At 42.4% G+C, this 20,817-nt stretch overlaps 1 protein-coding gene across 1 annotated transcript in view; it reads right to left on the bottom strand.

Moving 5' to 3' along the window:
- The window catches only part of LOC106587056 (cytoskeleton-associated protein 5), an 83,251-nt gene that overhangs the window by 34,675 nt on the left and 27,759 nt on the right, over positions 1–20,817 (bottom strand). Inside the window, 13 exon segments of the mRNA XM_045709034.1 lie at positions 192–296; positions 2,398–2,486; positions 2,838–2,970; positions 10,844–11,038; positions 11,242–11,370; positions 11,462–11,575; positions 11,982–12,156; positions 12,758–12,891; positions 13,183–13,308; positions 14,877–14,934; positions 15,040–15,134; positions 16,897–17,082; positions 17,406–17,498. Of these exon segments, the coding sequence (XP_045564990.1) occupies positions 192–296; positions 2,398–2,486; positions 2,838–2,970; positions 10,844–11,038; positions 11,242–11,370; positions 11,462–11,575; positions 11,982–12,156; positions 12,758–12,891; positions 13,183–13,308; positions 14,877–14,934; positions 15,040–15,134; positions 16,897–17,082; positions 17,406–17,498 (1,632 nt within the window).

The raw sequence follows: 20,817 nt of genomic DNA, 5'->3' as shown, positions 1-20,817 counted from the left end.
GCTCCCTCGAGTCATTTGTGTCTTAATTATTTCACAAAACAAGCTCAGTACATATAGTTTATTAAAAACAGGGTGTGTGTCTGGAAAATGTAAAAAAAAAATTGACCATATCGATTGGTTGAAAGAACAGACGACTCTCGGTCAACCAAGATCTTTTTTTGGGGTCGGGGACAGCTCTATTACATACACACCTTCAAGCTCTTCTCGTCTTTGACACGTAGATCCTTGCCGTTGGGCACCATGGTGAAGATTGGACCAGACTTGTCCTCTTCTTTACCCTTCTTCCCAGCAGCAGCCTGGAGGTGGGGGATATAGGTTCAAAGGAGCATCAAAACAGAGCGATGGGGGACTGGAAACTGACCCTTAAAGGAATTGGGGGGGGGGGGGGGTGAGAACAGTTGACTAATAGGCAAGAATGCACCAAATAAGCACAGTTGTGAGTCCACCTCTAACAATGTGTGCCTGGAAAAAGAGATGATCGTGGTGGAGATATGTGTGCACGATTCCGTTAATGGCAGTGTGTGTGCCATAAAAATAAATCCATGTCCCTGTTGAAAAGAAACATGCATGTCATCAACAGTAGCAGATAGTACGAGTACCCTTAGAAGTGCATTTCCTTTCAGGCAGAGGCCTGAGGTACCTGCTGTTTACAGTTATTCCCCCTGGCTGAGTCTTTAGCTTGACTGGCACTAGGCTCCTTGTCCAGACCGATGTTAATGCTCCTGCGGAGCCAACGGGTGGAGTCCTCCACTAGCCACACAAAACACCAGGGTCGTGTTCATTTGGCATGAAATGGAACATAACTAATAAAATGGAGAGTACCTGGACTTGCAGTACAACAAAGGCTAGATTTGCTACAGCGTGCTCTAATAAACATTGTAAAGAAACCCTCCATTCTGGATGACCACAGCCTTAAGTGACTGATTCTTCAAAAATAAATTGTTGATTAATACTGCTATGATCAATATAAAACAAGCACACTGCCTAGGTGGCCATCATCCAAGGGAGAATTAAAGTGCAACTTTGGCATGTTCTAGCACCATGATCTAACTACCTGAGATTTTCTTTATTTATTTCACCTTTATTTAACCAGGTAGGCAAGTTGAGAACAAGTTCTCATTTACAATTGCGACCTGGCCAAGATAAAGCAAAGCAGTTCGACAACATACAAAAAACAGAGTTACACATGGAGTAAAACAACATACAATCAATGATGCAGTAGAAAAAAAAATAAGACTATATACACAATGTGAGCAAATGATGTGAGATAAGGGAGGTAAAGGCAAAAAAAGGCCATGGTGGCAAAGTAAATAAAGTATAGCAAGTAAAACACTGGAATGGTAGAATTATAATTTGAAGAAAGTTCAAAGTTAAAATATAAATAATATGGTGCAAAGGAGCAAAATAAATAAAATAAATAAATACAGTAGGGGAAGAGGTAGTAGTTTGGGCTAAATTATAGATGGGCTATGTACAGGTGCAGTGATCTGGGAGCTGCTCTGATAGCTGGTGCTTAAAGCTAGTGAGGGAGATAAGTGTTTCCAGTTTCAGAGATTTTTGTAGTTCGTTCCAGTCATTGGCAGCAGAGAACTGGAAGGAGAGACGACCAAAGGAGAGAGTTGGCTTTAGGGGTGACCAGAGAGATATACCTGCTGGGGCGCGTGCTACAGGTGGGTGCTGCTATGGTGACCAGTGAGCGGAGATAAGGCAGGGCTTTACCTAGCAGGGTCTTGTAGATGACCTGGAGCCAATGTGTTTGGCGACGATTATGAAGCGAAGGCCAGCCAACGAGAGCGTACAGGTCGCAGTGGTGGGTAGTATATGGGGCTTTGGTGACAAAACGGATGGCACTGTGATAGACTGCATCCAGCTTGTTGAGTAGGGTATTGGAGGCTATTTTGTAAATGACATCGCCGAAGTCGAGGATTGGTAGGATGGTCAGTTTTACGAGGGTATGTTTGGCAGCATGAGTGAAGGATGCTTTGTTGCGAAATAGGAAGCCAATTCTAGATTTAACTTTGGATTGGAGATGATTGATGTGAGTCTGGAAGGAGAGTTTACAGTCTAACCAGAAACCTAGGTATTTGTAGTTGTCCACAAATTCTAAGTCAGAACCGTCCAGAGAAGTGATGCTGGACAGGCGGGCAGGTGCAGGCAGCGATCGGTTGAAGAGCATGCATTTAGTTTTACTTGTATTTAGGAGCAGTTGGAGACCACGGAAGGAGAGTTGTATGGCATTGACGCTCGTCTGGAGGGTTGTTAACACAGTGTCCAAAGAAGGGCCAGAAGAATACAGAATGGTGTCGTCTGAGATGATGTACAGTACATGTAACACAAATATGGCTATTGGTGACGCTCCTAAAATGGTGAACACGAGAACAGCTTTGACTCACTCACCTTTCCTTTGGCCGGTAGTGCCTCTGGCTTGGCTTTCTTTGGGTCGGCAATTGCATATTCTTCAAAGGGAGCCTGGGTTTTGCTCAAAGCTAAAGGGGATGCGAGGGAGAGAAACACGGCTTTAAAGAAGAGGCTTTTCACACAAATAAACTTGCAATTTTGTTAGAGATGCCTATGGGTCAGTACAAGTTGAGTTGTTTTGCTTTTAGTGTTAGCTATATTTGATGTCCGGATTGAAGGAAAGAAAGCTAATCAATTTCTACTTATTGCTCAGGGATGGCCAACATCAAGGCTCGAGGGCCACATTAGTACTTCAAAATGAAACACTAAGGCAGCATAAAGAACACTAAACAGTCACGTAATTCACCACGACCTCATTCCGTCCGACTTTGGCCCCTACCTGGATTATATAATTCCTTTAGTGCTGTATGTGAACCCACCTGCAAGGGCTTTGGCTGGGTGGACGCTGGATACAGGCTTGGTGGGGGCAGCTTTAGCAGGACCAGCTGATTTAGCAGGCATCACATCCCTGGCCTTGTCCAGCATGGCCACCACCTGGTCCTTAGAGGCAGGCTAGACAAGAAATGTATTAATCATCAATTAACTTCAAGACAGTGTTAATTGCAAGCACATTGGGAGTGGATTTAAAGATACAGGTAACTGGCAAAATAAAGAAGACACCAACATTGTCTTGATAGGTTGTTGTACCACCACAAGCCACCAGAATAGCTTCAATGCGCCTTGGCTTAGATTCTACAAGTGTCAATCTCCATGAGAAATTCCATAATTTGGTGTTTTGTTGATGGAAAACGCCGTTTTAAAAATCGAGCGATATGGCGTAAAAGTTGATTAAAATTTAAATGATTTATGTGATTCAGAATATACAGTATCATTCAAGAGTTTATTTTTTACTATTTTCTACATTATAGAATAGTGAAGACATCAAAACTATGAACACATATGGAACCATGTAGTAACCAATTTTTTTTTACCTTAAAATATATTTTCGATTTGAGATTCTTCAAAGTAGCCACCTTTTGCGTTGATGAAAGCTTGGCATTCTCTCAACCAGCTTCACCTGGAATGCTTTTCCAACAGTCTTGAAGTTCCCACATATGCTGAGCACTTGTTGGCTGTTTTTCCTTCACTCAACTCATTCCAAACCATCTCAATTGGGTTGAGGTCAGGTGATCATAGAGGCCAGGTCATCTGATGCAGCACTTCATCACTCCTTGGTAAAATAGCCCTTACACAGCCTGGAGGTGTGTTGGGTTATTGTCCTGTTGAAAAACAAATGATCGTCCCACTAAGCTCAAACAAGATGGGCCGGTGTATCGCTGCAGAATGGTGTGGTAGCCATGATGGTTAAGTGTGCCTTGAATTCTAAATAAATCACAATGTCACCAGCAAAACACCGCCACACCATCACACCTCCATTCTTCACAGTGGGAACCATACGTGCGAAGATCATCCGTTCACTAAACTGAGTCTCAAAGACACGGCAGTTGGAACCAAATATCTCACATTTGGACTCCGACCAAAGGACAGCTTTCCACCGGTCTAATGTCCATTGCTCGTGTTTCTTGGCCCAAGCAAGTCTTCTCTTCTTATTGGTGTCCTTTAGTAGAAATTTGTTTGCAGCAATTTGACCATGAAGGCCTGATTCACGCAGTCCCCTCTGAACAGCTGATGTTGAGAGGTGTCTTACTTGAGCCCTGTGAAACACTTATTTGGGCTGCAATTTGAGGCTGGTAACTAATGAACTTATCCACTGCAGCACAGGTAACACTGGGTTTTCCTTTCCTGTGGCGGTCCTCATGAGAGCCAGTTTCATCATCGCGCTTGGTTTTTGGAATTGCACTTGAAGAAACTTAACTCTACCTTCATTTATTTATTATTATTTTTATTTTTTTTAAGTACTTGATATTTTCCAGATTAACTGACCTTCATTTCTCTTTGCTTATTTGAGCTGCTCTTGCCATAATATGGACTTGGTCTTGTACCAAATCGGGTCATCTTCTGTATACCACCCCTACCTAAGTGATTAGCTCCAACGCATTAAGGAAGGAAATGCCACAAATTAACTTTAAGGCACACCTGTTAATTGAAATGCATTCCAGGTGACTACGTCATGAATCTGATTGATAGAAGGTCAAGAGTGTGCAAAGCAGTCGTCAAGGGTGGCTACTTTGAAGAATCTCAAAAACAAATATATTTATTTGGTTACTACATGATTCCATGTGTCATTTCATAGTTGATGTCTTCACTATTATTCTACAATGTAGAAAATATAACATGAGAACAAGCAGACAAATGCTCATAAAAAAAATGTTCCTTGATTCTTGCGATACAGGCATTTGGAATATCGCGTAAAAACACGTGAAATGCTTACTTACAAGCCCTTAACCAAAAATGCAGTTAAACATTTAAAAATATGAATAAGAAATAAAAAGTTACAAGTAATTAAAGAGCAGCAGAAAATTTTAAATCACGAGACTATATGCAGTGTACCGGTACAGAGTCCATGTGCGAGGGCACCGGTTAGTCAAGGTAATTGAGGTAATATGTACATGTAGGTAGAGTTAAAGTGACTATGCATAGATAACAGAGTAGCAGCAGTGTAAAAGAGGGGGGAGGCAATGTAAATAGTCTGGGTAGACATTGGATTAGATGTTCAGGAGTCTTTTGGCGTGGGAGTAAAAGCTGTTGAGAAGCCACTTGGACCTAGACGTGGCGCTCCGGTACCGCTTGCCATGCAGTAGCAGAGAGACCAGTCTATGACTAGGGTGGCTGCAGTCTTTGGCAATTTTTAGGGCCTTCCTCTGACACCACCTGGTATAGAGGTCCTGGATGGCAGGAAGCTTGGCCCCAGTGATGTACTGGGCCATACGCACTACCCTCTAATGCCTTGCGGTCGGAGGACGAGCAGTGGCCATACAAGGCAGTGATGCAACCAGTCAGGATGCTTTCGATGGTTTAGCTGTAGAACCTTTTGAGGATCCATGCCAAAAAAAAAAATTCAGTCTCCTGAGGGGGAATAGGTTGTTGTGCCCTCTTCACGACTGTCTTGGTGTACTTGGACCACGTTAGTTTGTTGGTGATGTGGAGACCAAGGAACTTGAAGCTCTCAACCTGATCTACTACTGCCCTGTCGATGAGAATGGGGGCGTGCTCGGTCCTCTTTTTCCTGTAGTCCACGATCATCTCCTTTGTCTTGATCACACTGAGGGAGACGTTGTCCTGGCACCCCACGGCCAGGTCAGACCTCCTCCCTATAGGCTGTTTCGTCATTGATCAGGCCTACCACTGTTGTGTCATCGGCAAACTTGGTGTTGGAGTCATGCCTGGCCATGCAGTCATGAGTGAACAGGGAGTACAGAAGGGGACTGAGCACACACCCAAGGGGCCCGTGTTGAGGATCAGCGTGGCAGAAATGTGGTGTTACCTACCCTTACCACCTGGGGGCGGCCCATCAGGAAGCCCAGGATCCAGTTGCAGAGGGAGGTGTTTAGTCCCAGGGTCCTTAGCTTAGTGATGAGCTTTGAGGGCACTATGGTGTTGAACGCTGAGCTGTAGTCAATGAATAACACTCACATACAGTGGGGAGAACAAGTATTTGATAACCTGCAAAATCGGCAGTGTTTCCTACTTACAATGCATGTAGAGGTCTGTCATTTTTATCATAGGTACACTTCAACTGTGAGAGACGGAATCTAGAAAAATCACATTGTATGATTTTAAGTAATTCATTTGCATTTTATTGCATGACATAAGTATTTGATCACCTACCACCCAGTAAGAATTCCGGCTCTCACAGACCTGTTAGTTTTTCTTTAAGAAGCCCTCCTGTTCTCCACACATCACCTGTATTAACTGCACCTGTTTGAACTCGTTACCTGTATAAAAGACACCTGTCCACACACTCAATCAAACAGACTCCAACCTCTCCACAATGGCCAAGACCAGAGAGCTGTGTAAGGACATCAGGGATAAAATTGTAGACCTGCACAAGGCTGGGATGGGCTACAGGACAATAGGCAAGCAGCTTGGTGAGAAGGCAACAACTGTTGGCGCAATTATTAGAAAATGGAAGAAGTTCAAGATGACGGTCAATCACCCTCGGTCTGGGGCTCCATGCAACATCTCACCTCGTGGGGCATCAATGATCATGAGGAAGGTGAGGGATCAGCCCAAAACTACACGGCAGGACCTGGTCAATGACCTGAAGAGAGCTGGGACCACAGTCTCAAAGAAAACCATTAGTAACACACTACGCCGTCATGGATTAAAATCCTGCAGCGCACGCAAGGTCCCCCTGCTCAAGCCAGCGCATGTCCAGGCCCGTCTGAAGTCTGCCAATGACCATCTGGATGATCCAGAGGAGGAATGGGAGAAGGTCATGTGGTCTGATGAGACAAAAATAGAGCTTTTTGGTCTAAACTCCACTTGCTGTGTTTGGAGGAAGAAGAAGGATGAGTACAACCCCAAGAACACCATCCCAACCGTGAAGCATGGAGGTGGAAACATCCTTTGGGGATGCTTGTCTGCAAAGGGGACAGGACGACTGCACCGTATTGAGGGGAGGATGGGTGGGGCCATGTATCGCGAGACCATGGCCAACAACCTCCTTCCCTCAGTAAGAGCATTGAAGATGGGTCGTGGCTGGGTCTTCCAGCATGACGACGACCCGAAACACACAGCCAGGTCAATTAAGGATTGGCTCCGTAAGAAGCATCTCAAGGTCCTGGAGTGGCCTAGCCAGTCTCCAGACCTGAACCCAATAGAAAATCTTTGGAGGGAGCTGAAAGTCCGTATTGCCCAGCGACAGCCCCGAAACCTGAAGGATCTGGAGAAGGTCTGTATGGAGGAGTGGGCCAAAATCCCTGCTGCAGTGGGTGCAACCCTGGTCAAGAACTACAGGAAACGTATGATCTCTATACCAAATATTAAGTTCTGCTTTTCTGATGTATCAAATACTTATGTCATGCAATAAAATGTATGAATTTTAAGTAAATCATTTGCAATGTGATTTTCTGGATTCAACTCTCACAGTTGAAGTGTACCTCTGATAAAAATTACAGACCTCTACATGCTTTGTAAGTAGGAAAACCTGCAAAATCGTCAGTGTATCAAATAAGTGTTCTCCCCACTGTAGGTGTTCCTTTTGTCCAGCTGGGAAAGGGCAGTGTGGAGTAAAATAGAGATTGCGTCATCTGTAGATCTGTTAAGGCGGTATGCAAATTGGAGTGGGTCTAGTGTTTCTGGGATAATAGTGTTGATGTGAGCCATGAACAGCCTTTCAAAGCACTTCATGGCTAGACGTGAGTGCTACGGGTCACAAAGCATCCTTCACTCATGCTGCCAAACATACCCTCGTAAAACTGACCATCCTACCAATCCTCAACTTCGGCGATTTCATTTATAAAATAGCCAACACTACTCAACAAATTGGATGCAGTCTATCACAGTGCCATCCATTTTGTCAACAAAGCCCCATATACTACCCACCACTGTGACCTGTACGCTCTCATTGGCTGGCGTTCGCTTTATACTCGTCACCAACCCACTGGCTCCAGGTCATCTACAAGTCTTTGCTAGGTAAAGCCCTGCCTTATCTCAGCTCACTGGTCACCATAGCAGCAACCACCCGTAGCACGCGCTCCAGCAGGTATATCTCACTGGTCACCCCCAAAGCCAATTCCTCCTTTGGCTGCCTTTCCTTCCAGTTCTCCGCTACCAATGACTGGAACGAACTGCAAAACAAATCACTGAAGCTGGAGACATATCTCCCTCACTAGCTTTAAGCACCAGCTGTCAGAGCAGCTCACAGATCACTGCACATAGCCCATCCAACTACCTCACCCCCATACTGTATTTATTTATCTTGCTCCTTGTCACCCCAGTTTCTCTACTTGCACATTCATCTTCTGCACATCTAACACTCGTGTTTAATTGGTATATTGTAATTACTTCGCCACCATGGCCTACTTTTTGCCTTACCTCATTTGCACACACAGACTTTCTACTGTATGTTTATTCCATGTGTAACTGTTGTTGTACGTGTCAAACTGCTTTTCTTTTTCTTGGCCAGATCGCAATTGTTAATGAGAACTTGTTCTCAACTAAAAAAACATACAATATTTAGGCAGGTTACCTTCGTGTTCTTGGGCACATGCACTATGGTGGTCTGCTTGAAACATGTTGGCATTACAGACTCGGATAGGGAGAGGTTGAAAATGTCAGTGAAGACACTTGCCAGTTGGTCAGCCCATGTGCACAGTACACTTCCTGGTAACCCGTCTGGCCCTGCGGCCTTGTGAATGGTGACCTGTTCAAATGTCTTACGTCGGCTGTGGAGAGCGTGATCAGTCTTCCGGAACAGCTGGTGCCCTCATGCACGTTTTAGTGTTATTTGCCTCTAAGCGAGCATAGAAGTACTTTAGCTCATCTGGTAGGCTTGTGTCACTGGGCAGCTCTCAGCTGTGCTTCCCTTTGTAGTCTAATGGTTTGCAAGCCCTGCCACATCCGACAAGTGTCGGAGCCGGTGTAGTATGATTCTTAACATCTTACATCTAGATGTTCCGCTAGCGGAACGCCTCGCCAATATCCAATGATAGGAGTTTGTAATTCGCGCCACGCCCTAAAACTTCCATTTTTCAAACATATGACTATTTTACACCATTTTAAAGACAAGACTCTCCTTTATCTAACCACCTTGTCCGATTTCTAAAAGGCTTTACAATGAAAGCAACATTTTAGATTGTCAGGAGAGTACCCAGCACGAAATAATCACACCCATTTTTCAAGCTAGCATATATATGTCACAAAAACCAAAACCACAGCTAAATGCAGCACTAACATTTGATGACACTCCTAGGACATTATGTTATACAATACATGCATGTTTTGTTCAATCAAGTTCATATTTATATCAAAAAACAGCTTTTTAAATTAGCATGTGACGTTCAGAACTAGCATACCCACCGAACACTTCCGGTGAATTTACTAAATTACTCACGATAAACGTTCACAAAAAACATAATTATTTTAAGAATTATAGATACAGAACTCCTCTATGCACTCGCGGTGTCAGATTTTAAAATAGCTTTTCGGTGAAAGCACATTTTGCAATATTCTGAGTAGATAGCCCGGCCATCACAGGCTAGCTATTTTGACACCCACCAAGTTCGGCACTCACCAAACTCAGATTTACTATAAGAAAAATTGGATTACCTTTTCTGTTCTTCGTCAGAATGCACTCCCAGGACTTCTACTTCACACCCAATGTTGTCTTGGTTCCAAATAATCCATAGTTATATCCAAATAGCGGCGTTTTGTTCTTGCGTTCAAGACACTATCCGAAGGGTGATGCGCCAGCGTATATCGTGACCAAAAAAATTCTAAATATTCCATTACCGTACTTCGAAGCATGTCAAACGCGGTTTAAAATCAATTTTTATGCAATTTTTCTCGTAAAATAGCGATAATATTCTGACCGGGAGACCTTGTTTTCGTTCAAACACTGAAAATAGAAAATGGAGTCTTCACATGCACGCGCGCACCTGTGTCATTGTTCTCAGAACGACCACTTTCCAAAACCCCTACTGTTTTTCGCCCAGGGACTGCAGAGTCATCATTCCCCGTTCTGGCGCCTTCTGAGAGCCTATGGGAGCCTTAGAAAATGTCACGTTACAGCAGAGATCCTCTGTTTTCGATAAAGAGGCTATAGAAGGCCAAGAAATGGTCAGAGAGGGCACTTCCTGTATGCAATCTTCTCAGGTTTTGGCCTGCCATATGAGTTCTGTTATACTCACAGACACCATTCAAACACTTTCGGGTGTTTTCTATCCAAATCAAACAATTGTATGCATATTCTAGTTTCTGGGCAGGAGTAATAACCAAATTAAATCGGGTACGTTTTTTATCCGGCCGTGAAAATGCTGCTCCCTATCCTAAACAGGTTAAGAATGGAAACCACTGTTCTTGGGGACATTCAATGCTGCAAACATTTTTTGCTACCCTCCCCCAGATCTGTGCCTTGATAATATCAAGTCTCGAAGCTCTACAGACAATTCCTTCAACCTAATGGCTTGGTTTTTGCTCTGACATGCACTGTCAACTGTGGGACCCTATATAAAAAGGCGTGCCTTTCCAAATCCTGTCCAATCAATTGAATTTACCACAGATGGACTCAAAACAAGTTGTAAAAACATCAAGGATGATCAATGGAAACAGGATGCACCTGATCTCAATTTTCGATAAGGTATTTATTTTATTTGCAATATTGTCTAAAATCCTGTTTTCGCTTTGTCATTATGGGGTAGTGTGTGTAAAAAGCAATTTATTCAATTTTAGAGTAAGTGAAGGGGTCTGAATACTTTCCAAATGCACTGTACATACAGTAGAATAAAAACAAGACATGCAGTTGCTCTCCTTAGTCCCCTACCTTCAGTTTGCCTGTGGCCTTGTTCAGCTTGTCAAAGCCCAGGTGCATCATGAAGACAGGCAGGACATCCTGGGCTCGCTTCCTTACGTCAACGTTGCGGTCCTCCAGGCAGACGAACAGGGGGGGTACACACAGCATGAGATCGGAGGGCACTGAGCGCATGGTGGGCAGATGCACTGCCAGCCAGCCAAGTAACTGAGGGAGGAAGGAGCGGGAGATTAAATCAGGCGTTAAATCTGGCTGTTTTAGAGGGCACCTCTGACCATTCCCTTTGAAATGTCCTGCTGCAAATAAGAAATAAAGGGCAACAAATGTAACAGCTGTATTACTGACATCATGATAATGTGTACCAAAAATCTTCAAATCACAAACCCTATCCATAACACCCCCCCCCACACCTCCTGTCTGAGGAAAGGATTCTCCCTCTTCAGCTCTTCAGACAGCTCTTCTCCTTCCAGCCACACCTTCATACCCGTCTGCTCCAACCAGGAGTTCAGGGTGGCCATGGCCGCAGCACGCACTGTGTTCTGGGGAAAGACAATGAGAAGTGTGGGTTTGACCATACGTGTGTACACGTTTCAGTCTGATAGAGAGAAGGGGTGTTTGTGACGTGTGTACCTTAATATCCCCCAGCACAGTGATGACTGGTATGCCCAGGGTCTTGACATGCTGTTTGAGGGCAGGGCCCATGGCAATGGCCATCTGCTGCATGATCGACAGGGTCTGCTGGACCTGAAACAGAAAGACGCGCACACACACACGCAGAATCATTTAACTGGTCACATGATGATCCCGTCAAGGCAGTAATGACGAAGCACGGATTATTATTTTTTAAATTCATGTGTCAATTCTGGAGACACGGAAATGACAGTCCCAGCAGTACTCCTCCCCCACACACATCTGACATGCAATTTATACTGGTGAGATTAATTATCATCCGCAGCACCCACCAATGTAAAGTCACAGCACAACAAGATTCTCCTGGAGAATCAGAGAAGGGAAACTGACATGTGGTCAGACTGCTCTAAACTCTAATTCACATTTAGGCCTAAGCGACGGTACAGTAGTCGTCCCGCATCTCTGCAATGTAAACCTTAAACACTCCCATTTAGAGAAACACTCAGGATGTAACACTCACCAGGATCTTGTTGGAGTCACTGAGGCGTCCCTTCAGTGTGATGGGCAGGTCTCCCACGCTGGGCTTGATGAACTTGGCCTCAGAGAGCACTGCAGCCACCTCATTCAAACCCTCCTTACGGATATTCCAGTTCTTATCGCCCACCTTCGATACCATGTCCTCTGTGATCTTATCACTACAGAGAAACAGAACATGTCAGAAGAGCCATTTCTTTGACCGTGATGAAATGCACCCAGTTCTTTCAGTTCTCATCTAAGAACTGATCTGACAAGATTGGATTTGTGAAAGCAACACAGTATAAATGCCACCACATTACTTTAACCTTAGAACAATGGCTGCCTGAAGGACAATACCTCTGACAGTCTTGGTATCATTCTACCCGGGGCTTTATGTTATTATTTTTTATTTAAATGTTTGCTTAACAGAAGAAAAAGAAAAAAACTCAGGTGCACCACCTAATTTTAGATGGGGCGTCTGGTGTGACGCTAACCCATACAGTTAAATAAATGGTGCTACTCATGCACTCACAGAAGCAGCTATTGCAAAGCTAGAGAAGTTCTTTAGTACAGTGTTCCCAAAACTCTTATAAGGGACCACCAGATGTTACACATTTTTGTTGCAGCCTTACACTGGCACACCTGATTCAATTAGTCTACTAATGATCAACCCCTTGACTAATTAAAATTCGATGTGCCAGTTTAGGGCTAAAACAAAAAGTTCTGGTGGTCCCCGAGGATAAGGTTGGAAATACTGCTCTAGTACATCGATGTGCTAACCTGATGTCAGTGCGAGGCAGGAGGTCCATGATGTCACCTGCACCCCCCTCTTCCTTGGCCTCTTCTCCCTCCTCCTGCCCCCCTGTCCTTTTGATGGAGCCTCTAGTTGGGGCAGGGGGAGTCTGGCCCTGCATCTGTGACGCAGCAGAACCATGATGAGTCAATCACAGAGCCAATATGGAAACTAAGTTACGCCTGGAAACGGTGTAAAATAAACAAGTAGGCATTCTTGCACTGATAATATCTCATGTGAAATTATTGTAGGCATTTAAGAGGCTATAATTCAATTTCACAATAACAAAAGTATTTGACAGAAAAGGCACATTATTTGGTAGATACATGTAAGGATAGATACAACATACCAGGTACTCCAAGTGTCAAGTAAGCTAGAGATATTTATGAAGATGTGTCAACTAAAATACTACCTTCTCAAACTCTGCGTCGATTTGAGCGAGCAGTGCTGCCTTCTCGTCCTCAAAGAACATACGCAGTGAGGCGCCCATGTACAGGTACATCACCCCCAGGAGAGAGATGGCTGCTGCTCGTATAGCCTGCGACACACGTTAAAAAGGCAGTCATTTGTTTCACCGTTTTTAAATATCTTAATTGCGAACCAATCCATCTACCAGAGAGCTCTATAAGATCAAGGAATGAAGAACAAAAATGTCAATCTAAGGAAACGTTAAAGTAAAAATGTTTTGAACAATAATCCATACAAACTGACTGACTGCTTCCAAATAGCAGCAGACAAATAAAGCAAGACAGACTCAACAAATAGAAATCAGCAGTAACACTCTCATGACGTTGGCCTCTCCCTTTTGCACACAATCCACCCTGTGTGTAAAGGGTAGGAAAAACTAAAATTCCAGGAAAGTCTCTGGCCACATGGCCCATAGAGAGACAAAGGAATTTCTTCCAACTCATAGAATTGAAGAATCCAGCTACGAACTGATCCGCTGGTACCATTTTGTGATACTCAGAAGAGACAATATAGCCATATTACCATAAAACTGTTTATATAATAGACTCAGTTTAAGACTTGCCTCATATGGGTGTATGGAATGTATTAATAAGGATAAAGCTTTTGTAAGACATTGAGATGCTATGTACTGATGTAATGTGATAGAATTGTATTTATGTAACCAAATCTAACTCAGTCATAGGCACGCCCCAGGGACATATACAGGACCAGGCGTCATTTGACCAGCCTGTTCGATGTGCACTATAAAACACTCCCTGATTTACATTTCTCCAGACCAGGCCTACACTCATGGCTAATAGGTTTTACCTTCCAATTCCTCTACTGAAAGTTAACCATACCACGTGGTTAACTTTTAGACTATTGATACCGACAGAATAAGAACAAGTCTTTGATATTAATTATTAGTCTGCAGCTAAGTAAATTATATCATTGAACGCGAAGACCAACGAAGCAACCATTCGATGACGACAGTAATGAAGGTCGCTCTGAAAGATCCATTCTAACCGAGAGAGAGAGAACGCGGACAAAACTCCCCAACAGAATTACTCTCCAACAAGAATCAGAACGACACACTGAGCGTAAATATATATTGATTGCAATTGTTCCCGAATGAGTGAGCCTTCAATTGTTAATATTAAATCACCCTGTGTAACTTCTCAGCCGACCTTTTATGACCCATTGTTCAACAGGCCGACCTGACTGCTTAGCCCACAAGGGCACATTCCGATACCAATCCTTTGTGACAATAATTACTGTTTGTATGTTTTTCTGTTAATTACTTAGTGTAGTAAATAAATAAATTAAGACAATTGATGTATGGATGATTTTAGTCAAGACTGGGTTCGTGCAGATACAACAATTTACGACGTTTTGGAATGAGACTGGACTAGAGGTAAATACACCATTTAAACCAGAAGATAATCAGCCTATACTATAATAGAATATAATATTATAGTACAGGAAAGTTATATTAGGAAAATTATAGCTTTGTAATCTGAATATTCTCCTTGGTGCCCCGATCTCCTAGTTAATTACAATTAAACGATTAATCAGTTTAATCGCGTGATAATAATTACAGGGAGCTAATTGATAAACATATCTTCAGTTTAATGGTACCCCAAAGACACGACAACTCACAGGATTGGAGACACCCAAAGCAGTCTTGACGTGGTTGATAAAAGCTTTCACATTGATTCTGGAAAAGGAGAGGAGGACATGCTTGATTGATTCAATACCATGAAGGAGACAAGAAAGCACTGACAACACTCCAATGGAATATAAGACCTGAGTGATAACTTACCCTGTGAAGCCAAATTCCTTCATGGCATTGGCCAGCCAGTTCAGTGTATCAGCTTGGTTTTTCGGGTTCTTCTGGGCAAAGGCCAATGACACAACCTGGAGTAGAGGTCGACCGATTAATCAGGACAGATTTCAAGTTCATAACAGACTTTTTGGACGCCGATTACAATGCAATCCACGAGGAAACTGCATGGCAGGCTGACCACCTGTTACACAAGTGCAGCGTCAAAAGGAGCTTGTGGCTGCAAGGAGCCATGGTAAGTTGCTAGCTAGCATTAAACGCATCTTATTAATCACCACAGTCACTAGTTAACTATACATGGTTGATATTACTAGGTTAACTAGCTTGTCCTGCATTGAATATAATCAAAGCGTTAACTGTTAATTTATCATAGAATCACAGCCTACTTCAATGTCGCCAAACAGGTGAGGATTTAACAAAAGCGCATTCACAAAAAAAGCATAATCGTTGCACAAATGTACCTAACCATAAACAATGCCTTCTTAAAATCAATACACAAAGTACATATTCTTTTAACCTGCATATTTAGTTAAGAAATGCATGTTAGCAGGCAATATTAACTTGGGAAATTGTGTCACTTCTCTTGCATTCTGTGCAAGCAGAGTCAGGGTATATGCAGCAGTTTGGGCCGCCTGGCTCGTTCCGAACTGTGTGAAGTCCATTTATTCCTAACAAAGACCGTAATTATGTCATAATTATGTAAAATTCTGGCTAACATTGAAGGTTGTGCAATGTAACAGCAATATTTAGACTTAGGGTTGCCACCCGTTTGATAAAATATATGTAACGGTTCCATATTTCACTGAAAGAATAAATGGTTTTGTTTTTGAAATTTAACCAAATTAATGACCAAAGGCTCGTATTTATGTGTTTATTATAATTAAGTCTATGATTTGATAGAGCAGTCTGAGCGGTGGTAAGCACCAGCAGGCTCGAAAGCATTCATTCAAACAGCACTTCGCTGCGTTTGCCAGCAGCTTTTAGCAAATCGCTGTTTATGAGTTCAAGCCTATCAACTGCCAAGATTAGACTGGCAATACTAAAGTGCCTATAATAACATTCAATAGTCAAAAGTATATGAAATACAAATGTATAGAGAGAAATACTCGATGCATAATAATTCCTATAATAACTACTACTTCTTAAACTGGGAATATTGAACCACCAGCTTTCATATGTTCTCGTGTTCTGAGCAAGGAACTTAAACGTTGGCTTTTTTTTTTTTTTTTTTTTTTACATGGCACATAATGCACTTTCACTTTCCTCTCCAACACTGTTTTTGCATTATTTAAACCAAATTGAATAGGTTATATTATTTATTTGAGACTAAAAATATTTTATTTATGTATTATATTAAGTTAAAATAAGTGTTCATTGTTCAAATTGTCATCATTATTGTTTATTTTTTTATGTGGTCCGATTAATAGGATATCTGCTTTTTTTGGTCCTCCAATAATCGGTATAGAAAAATCATAGTCGGTCGACCTTTAACCTGGAGTGGTCAGAGTTGTTAGTGGATTTGTCTGCAGTTTGGTTCAAACTTAATCAATGGTGTCAGGTAATACCAGTGAGAAAAAACAATCGACAAACTGCATCAGTTGGTAACAGTTTTGTTATCCAAGCAGAGTTCACCAGAATCCTTCCTTCCCTCCTTTCTTGAAATAATCACTGACCAAAACAAAAGCACATTTTGAAGCAAGCCATTGGTTCCAGTTCAACTACTTGGCATTCACAGACGTGGACAATACATTCATTTTCCTTTAGTTACAAAACGTTTTCTGTTGTGTTCCCTAATGAACATGACCCTGGCCATGTTCAGTATATCCAGTCTATTACCTGTTCAGCAATCCAGGACAGAGAGCAGGCCTCTCCTATGGCCGTTAAGGCATCCTTAGCCTTCCCTCCACACTTGACGTCTCCGATCTTCTCCACCAGGGCATCCAGCACCACAGAGGCAGACGTCTTAGAGAACCTGCCCCTCTGGGCCACCACTGCCACCACCTGGAGCTTAAGCTGCATCACCTGGAGGCATGTCACAACACTAAACATTTTGTAGCCTGTATAAGCGCACATGAACCAACTAATTTTAAATCCAGTATGGAGGTGAAATTATCCTGTTGCCATGTTTGGACAGTTGATATTGTGAATCTGTATTATAAAATAGATAGTTTTGATTGCCTGCAGTGGGTCTTATCACTAGCCAACTACTATTCCATTAAATATAATCTTGCATTGGCAAGAGGCACGGTAAACAATTAGAGAGCCAAAACACTTGGCTCTTATGGAGAGCCAAATCTACTGTCTATGGACAACCCCCAGTTGAGCGTGGTAGGTTTGTTAGGTACCTGGAAGTTAGTCTCCTTCCAGCCAGGTTTCTTGGCCAGCATGCGGACCAGAGCCTGACATGGCATCACACTGATGTCCATCTGCTCCGCAACCTGGAGGGGAGAAGTCAGAACAGAGGGGTTAGCATCATGCACTCATAAAGGATGTCTTTGAATGTGTAGCGCCTGGTGTGGCTCTCAATTAAGCATTAAGACCAGCAGTTGTGGGGTATATGGCCAATATACTGTACCCCACGGCTAAGGGCTGTTCTTGTACCAACTCAGTGGCCTTGTGGGTAGTGTCCGCCCTGAGATTAGGAGTTCGATCGAGTCATAGCAAATACTGTAAAAATGGGACCCAACTATGGTTTAATAGTGGGAACCGGGTTACTGAGATCTCCCGGTCAAACCTACTCATTTCCCAGGATAAATGTGAGTAACGGGTAAATTATTTATGAACATCAGGACATGAAATGGAACTTAATTTTATGCTGGCTTCTGTAGCCTTCTCTCTATTTGCATTGTTAATCACAATGCATCTCATACACCAAACAAAAAATGTACTATTGTGACAAGTAGGTCTACATTTGCTGCAGGATTGCTTATGCTACAGTAATAAAGGACAAATTTACATCTCCATCTGGATTTGTTTTAAGCTAAAATGTAACTTTTTGGGGGCGACCCTACCAAATTCATATAGAAATGTGAGTTATAGATCTGTCACTCATTTAAAACAAGTCTAAGAGGGGGGTAGATCTGTTCTGTGTGTGCTATTTCAGTAAAAATGTGTGTCTTTCAGTTTTGTACACCAGCTTCAAAACAGCTGAAAATACAATATTTCACATCAGTTTAGATTGAACAATGACTCCACTATACTTGCTAGTTTTGTCAAACTGAAATTAGGTGAACTATGAATTTTTGCAACCAGGAAATGGCGGAGAGATTTCTGCATAGTGCATCTTTAAACTGAAGATACTGTTTTAAGCTGACATATGGAATTGTTTTAAGGTCATACCATGGATCATTTAGCCATTTGATTTTGTATTTTAGGACCCCTCAACAAATCCCAAAAATGTTTTCGGATAAAATATTGAATTTGGCCATTACTACTGTAGCCCATAGAAACCAATTGAATAGCACATTCAAAAATGCAAAAAATAATTTTTTTTTTTTTTTAAAGTTAAACGGAGAAAAAAATATATACTCACTTATTGGGCCGAGGAGAGACTACAAAACCGTATTCCTTGGTGTCTTTTGCCATTTATTCATGTGTCTGTCCTTGGTCCAAGAAGTAATTATTTTTTACACATTTAACCCCTTATTTTTGTTAACATAAAACTACCATTCATTTGTATGGGTTACCTTCAGACAAGTCCCATGACACTTGTGGGGGTCGTAGAGCAAAACGGAGAACACGATCGTGTTTGTGACAGTCTCCCCTATTGTGGTAGGGCAAACCAGTCGACACTACAGACGTTTTTGTGAGAAGACATTTTACAGAAAATCTCCTGGTCTGACAAGAGCTGTAGCTCTGCCACTTTCCACCTCAGTATCGGCTGATTAAACCGCACGGTCATTACACAGGTGGACCTTGTGCTGGGGACAAAAGGACACTAAAATATGCAGTTTTGTCACAACACAATGCTACAGATGTCTCAAGTTGAGGGAGCGTGCAATTGGCATGCTGACTGCAGGAATGTCCACCAGAGCTATGGCCAGAGAATTTAATGTTGTTTAAGAACTTGCCAGTACTTCCAACCGGCCTCACGTGTATGGCGTACACTTTCGCAGATGTCAACATTGTGAAGAGTGCTCCATGGTGGCGGTGGGGTTATGGTATGGGCAGGCATAAGCTACAAACAACTGCAATACATTGATGGCAATATGAGTGCACAGAGATACTGTGACGCGATCCTGAGGCCCATTATCGTGCCATTCATCCACAGCCAACACCTTATGTTTCAGCATGATAATGCATGGCCCCATGTCACAAGGCTCTGTACCCAATTACTGGAAGATGAAATGGCCCAGTTCTTCAATGGCCTGCATACACACCAGACATGTCACCCAATGAACACGTTTATGATGCTCTGGATCGACGGAGTGTTCCAGTTCCTCCCAATATTCAGCAGCTTCGCACAGCCATTGAAGAGGAGTGGGACAACCTGCCATAGGCCACAATCAGCCTGATCAACTCTATACGAAGGAGACGTGTCACGCTGCATGAGTCAAATGATGGTACCACCTAGGGCTGTTACGGTGACTATTACCACCACACCGGCAGTCAAGAGTCCTGACTGCAGTCAAATTCCACATGACTGTTTAGTCACGGTAACTAGGCTCTCCAAGCTCTGATGGTCATTATTAGTCTACCAAACTTGCCTGTTAGTCAGCACTCTATTGTCCCTCTAATCAGACAACACATATGTTATCAGATCAAAACACTTCATGAGAGCCCAAGAGCTCATATTAGGCAACATTTCTATAGGCTATGCAATTGTGTGAGAAAATAGGTTTTGTTGGCCTCTATTTTTAAGAGGATGTCAAATTTCTATAGGCTAGGCCTACCACATTCATTTCTGAACTTTCCTAATATTAAGCACATTGCTCCTCTTCACAACAGGACTATAGCCTACCTGACCGGCATGAAAATTAACTAAAAGCGTTCATTCACTATTTAAGTGCATAGATGACATGCATTTTTTCCCCCTACCCTGAGATAGAGGCATGATAATGGTCCATTCTAAATCAAAACTGATTTCACGTATTATTTAGTACATGTAAAGATTAAAATCAAGAATAGTTTGATGGGTGACAATATTAGCCCATCACTTGTTTGCCCGCTAATTGGTTGCATATTGGAACATTAGCGCTTGTAGCCTACTACTACATGCGCATTGCTGCACTTTATGAGAAGAAATAGCCAAATAGTTTATCAACATTTTAAGCTAAAACAGTCTGATCTGTTGCGTCAGCTTCATTTCTTTTAAGTTTTTTTTGGTTAATTGGTTGTATTAATTTGGGATCTATGGCATCCCAAAGTATGTTTAGAATATTTTTTTTCTCATACAGAAGGACAAGTTGACCAATAGAATAGGTCAAATGTTGTACTATGGGGGATAGTAGATGCAAACTGGTGAGGGCCCAAAAAGGTTAGTATTAAATAAATCCCTGCTACGGGGAAATGCAGGTTAACTAATAAAACGAAGAATATGATCTACATGATCAGTCTGTGTACAATAAGTGGTTCATGTGAACCTAACTCATAGCTAAAAAGTGAAAAGAAAGCAATCCAATGTTATTTGTTGCCTAGACTTTACTGTAAATGACAACAAAATATACACTAATATTGCAGTTAGCCGTGACAGCCTTTATAATAGAATGCTTGTGACCAAACAATCTAAATATTGCACTTGTGGAAAAAAATATCTTT

The sequence above is a fragment of the Salmo salar genome, chromosome ssa26, assembly GCF_905237065.1.
Source record: "Salmo salar chromosome ssa26, Ssal_v3.1, whole genome shotgun sequence".
NCBI lineage: Eukaryota > Metazoa > Chordata > Actinopteri > Salmoniformes > Salmonidae > Salmo > Salmo salar.
The sequence above is the reverse complement of the archived record's forward strand: the minus strand, read 5'-3'. Positions and strand labels throughout refer to the sequence as shown.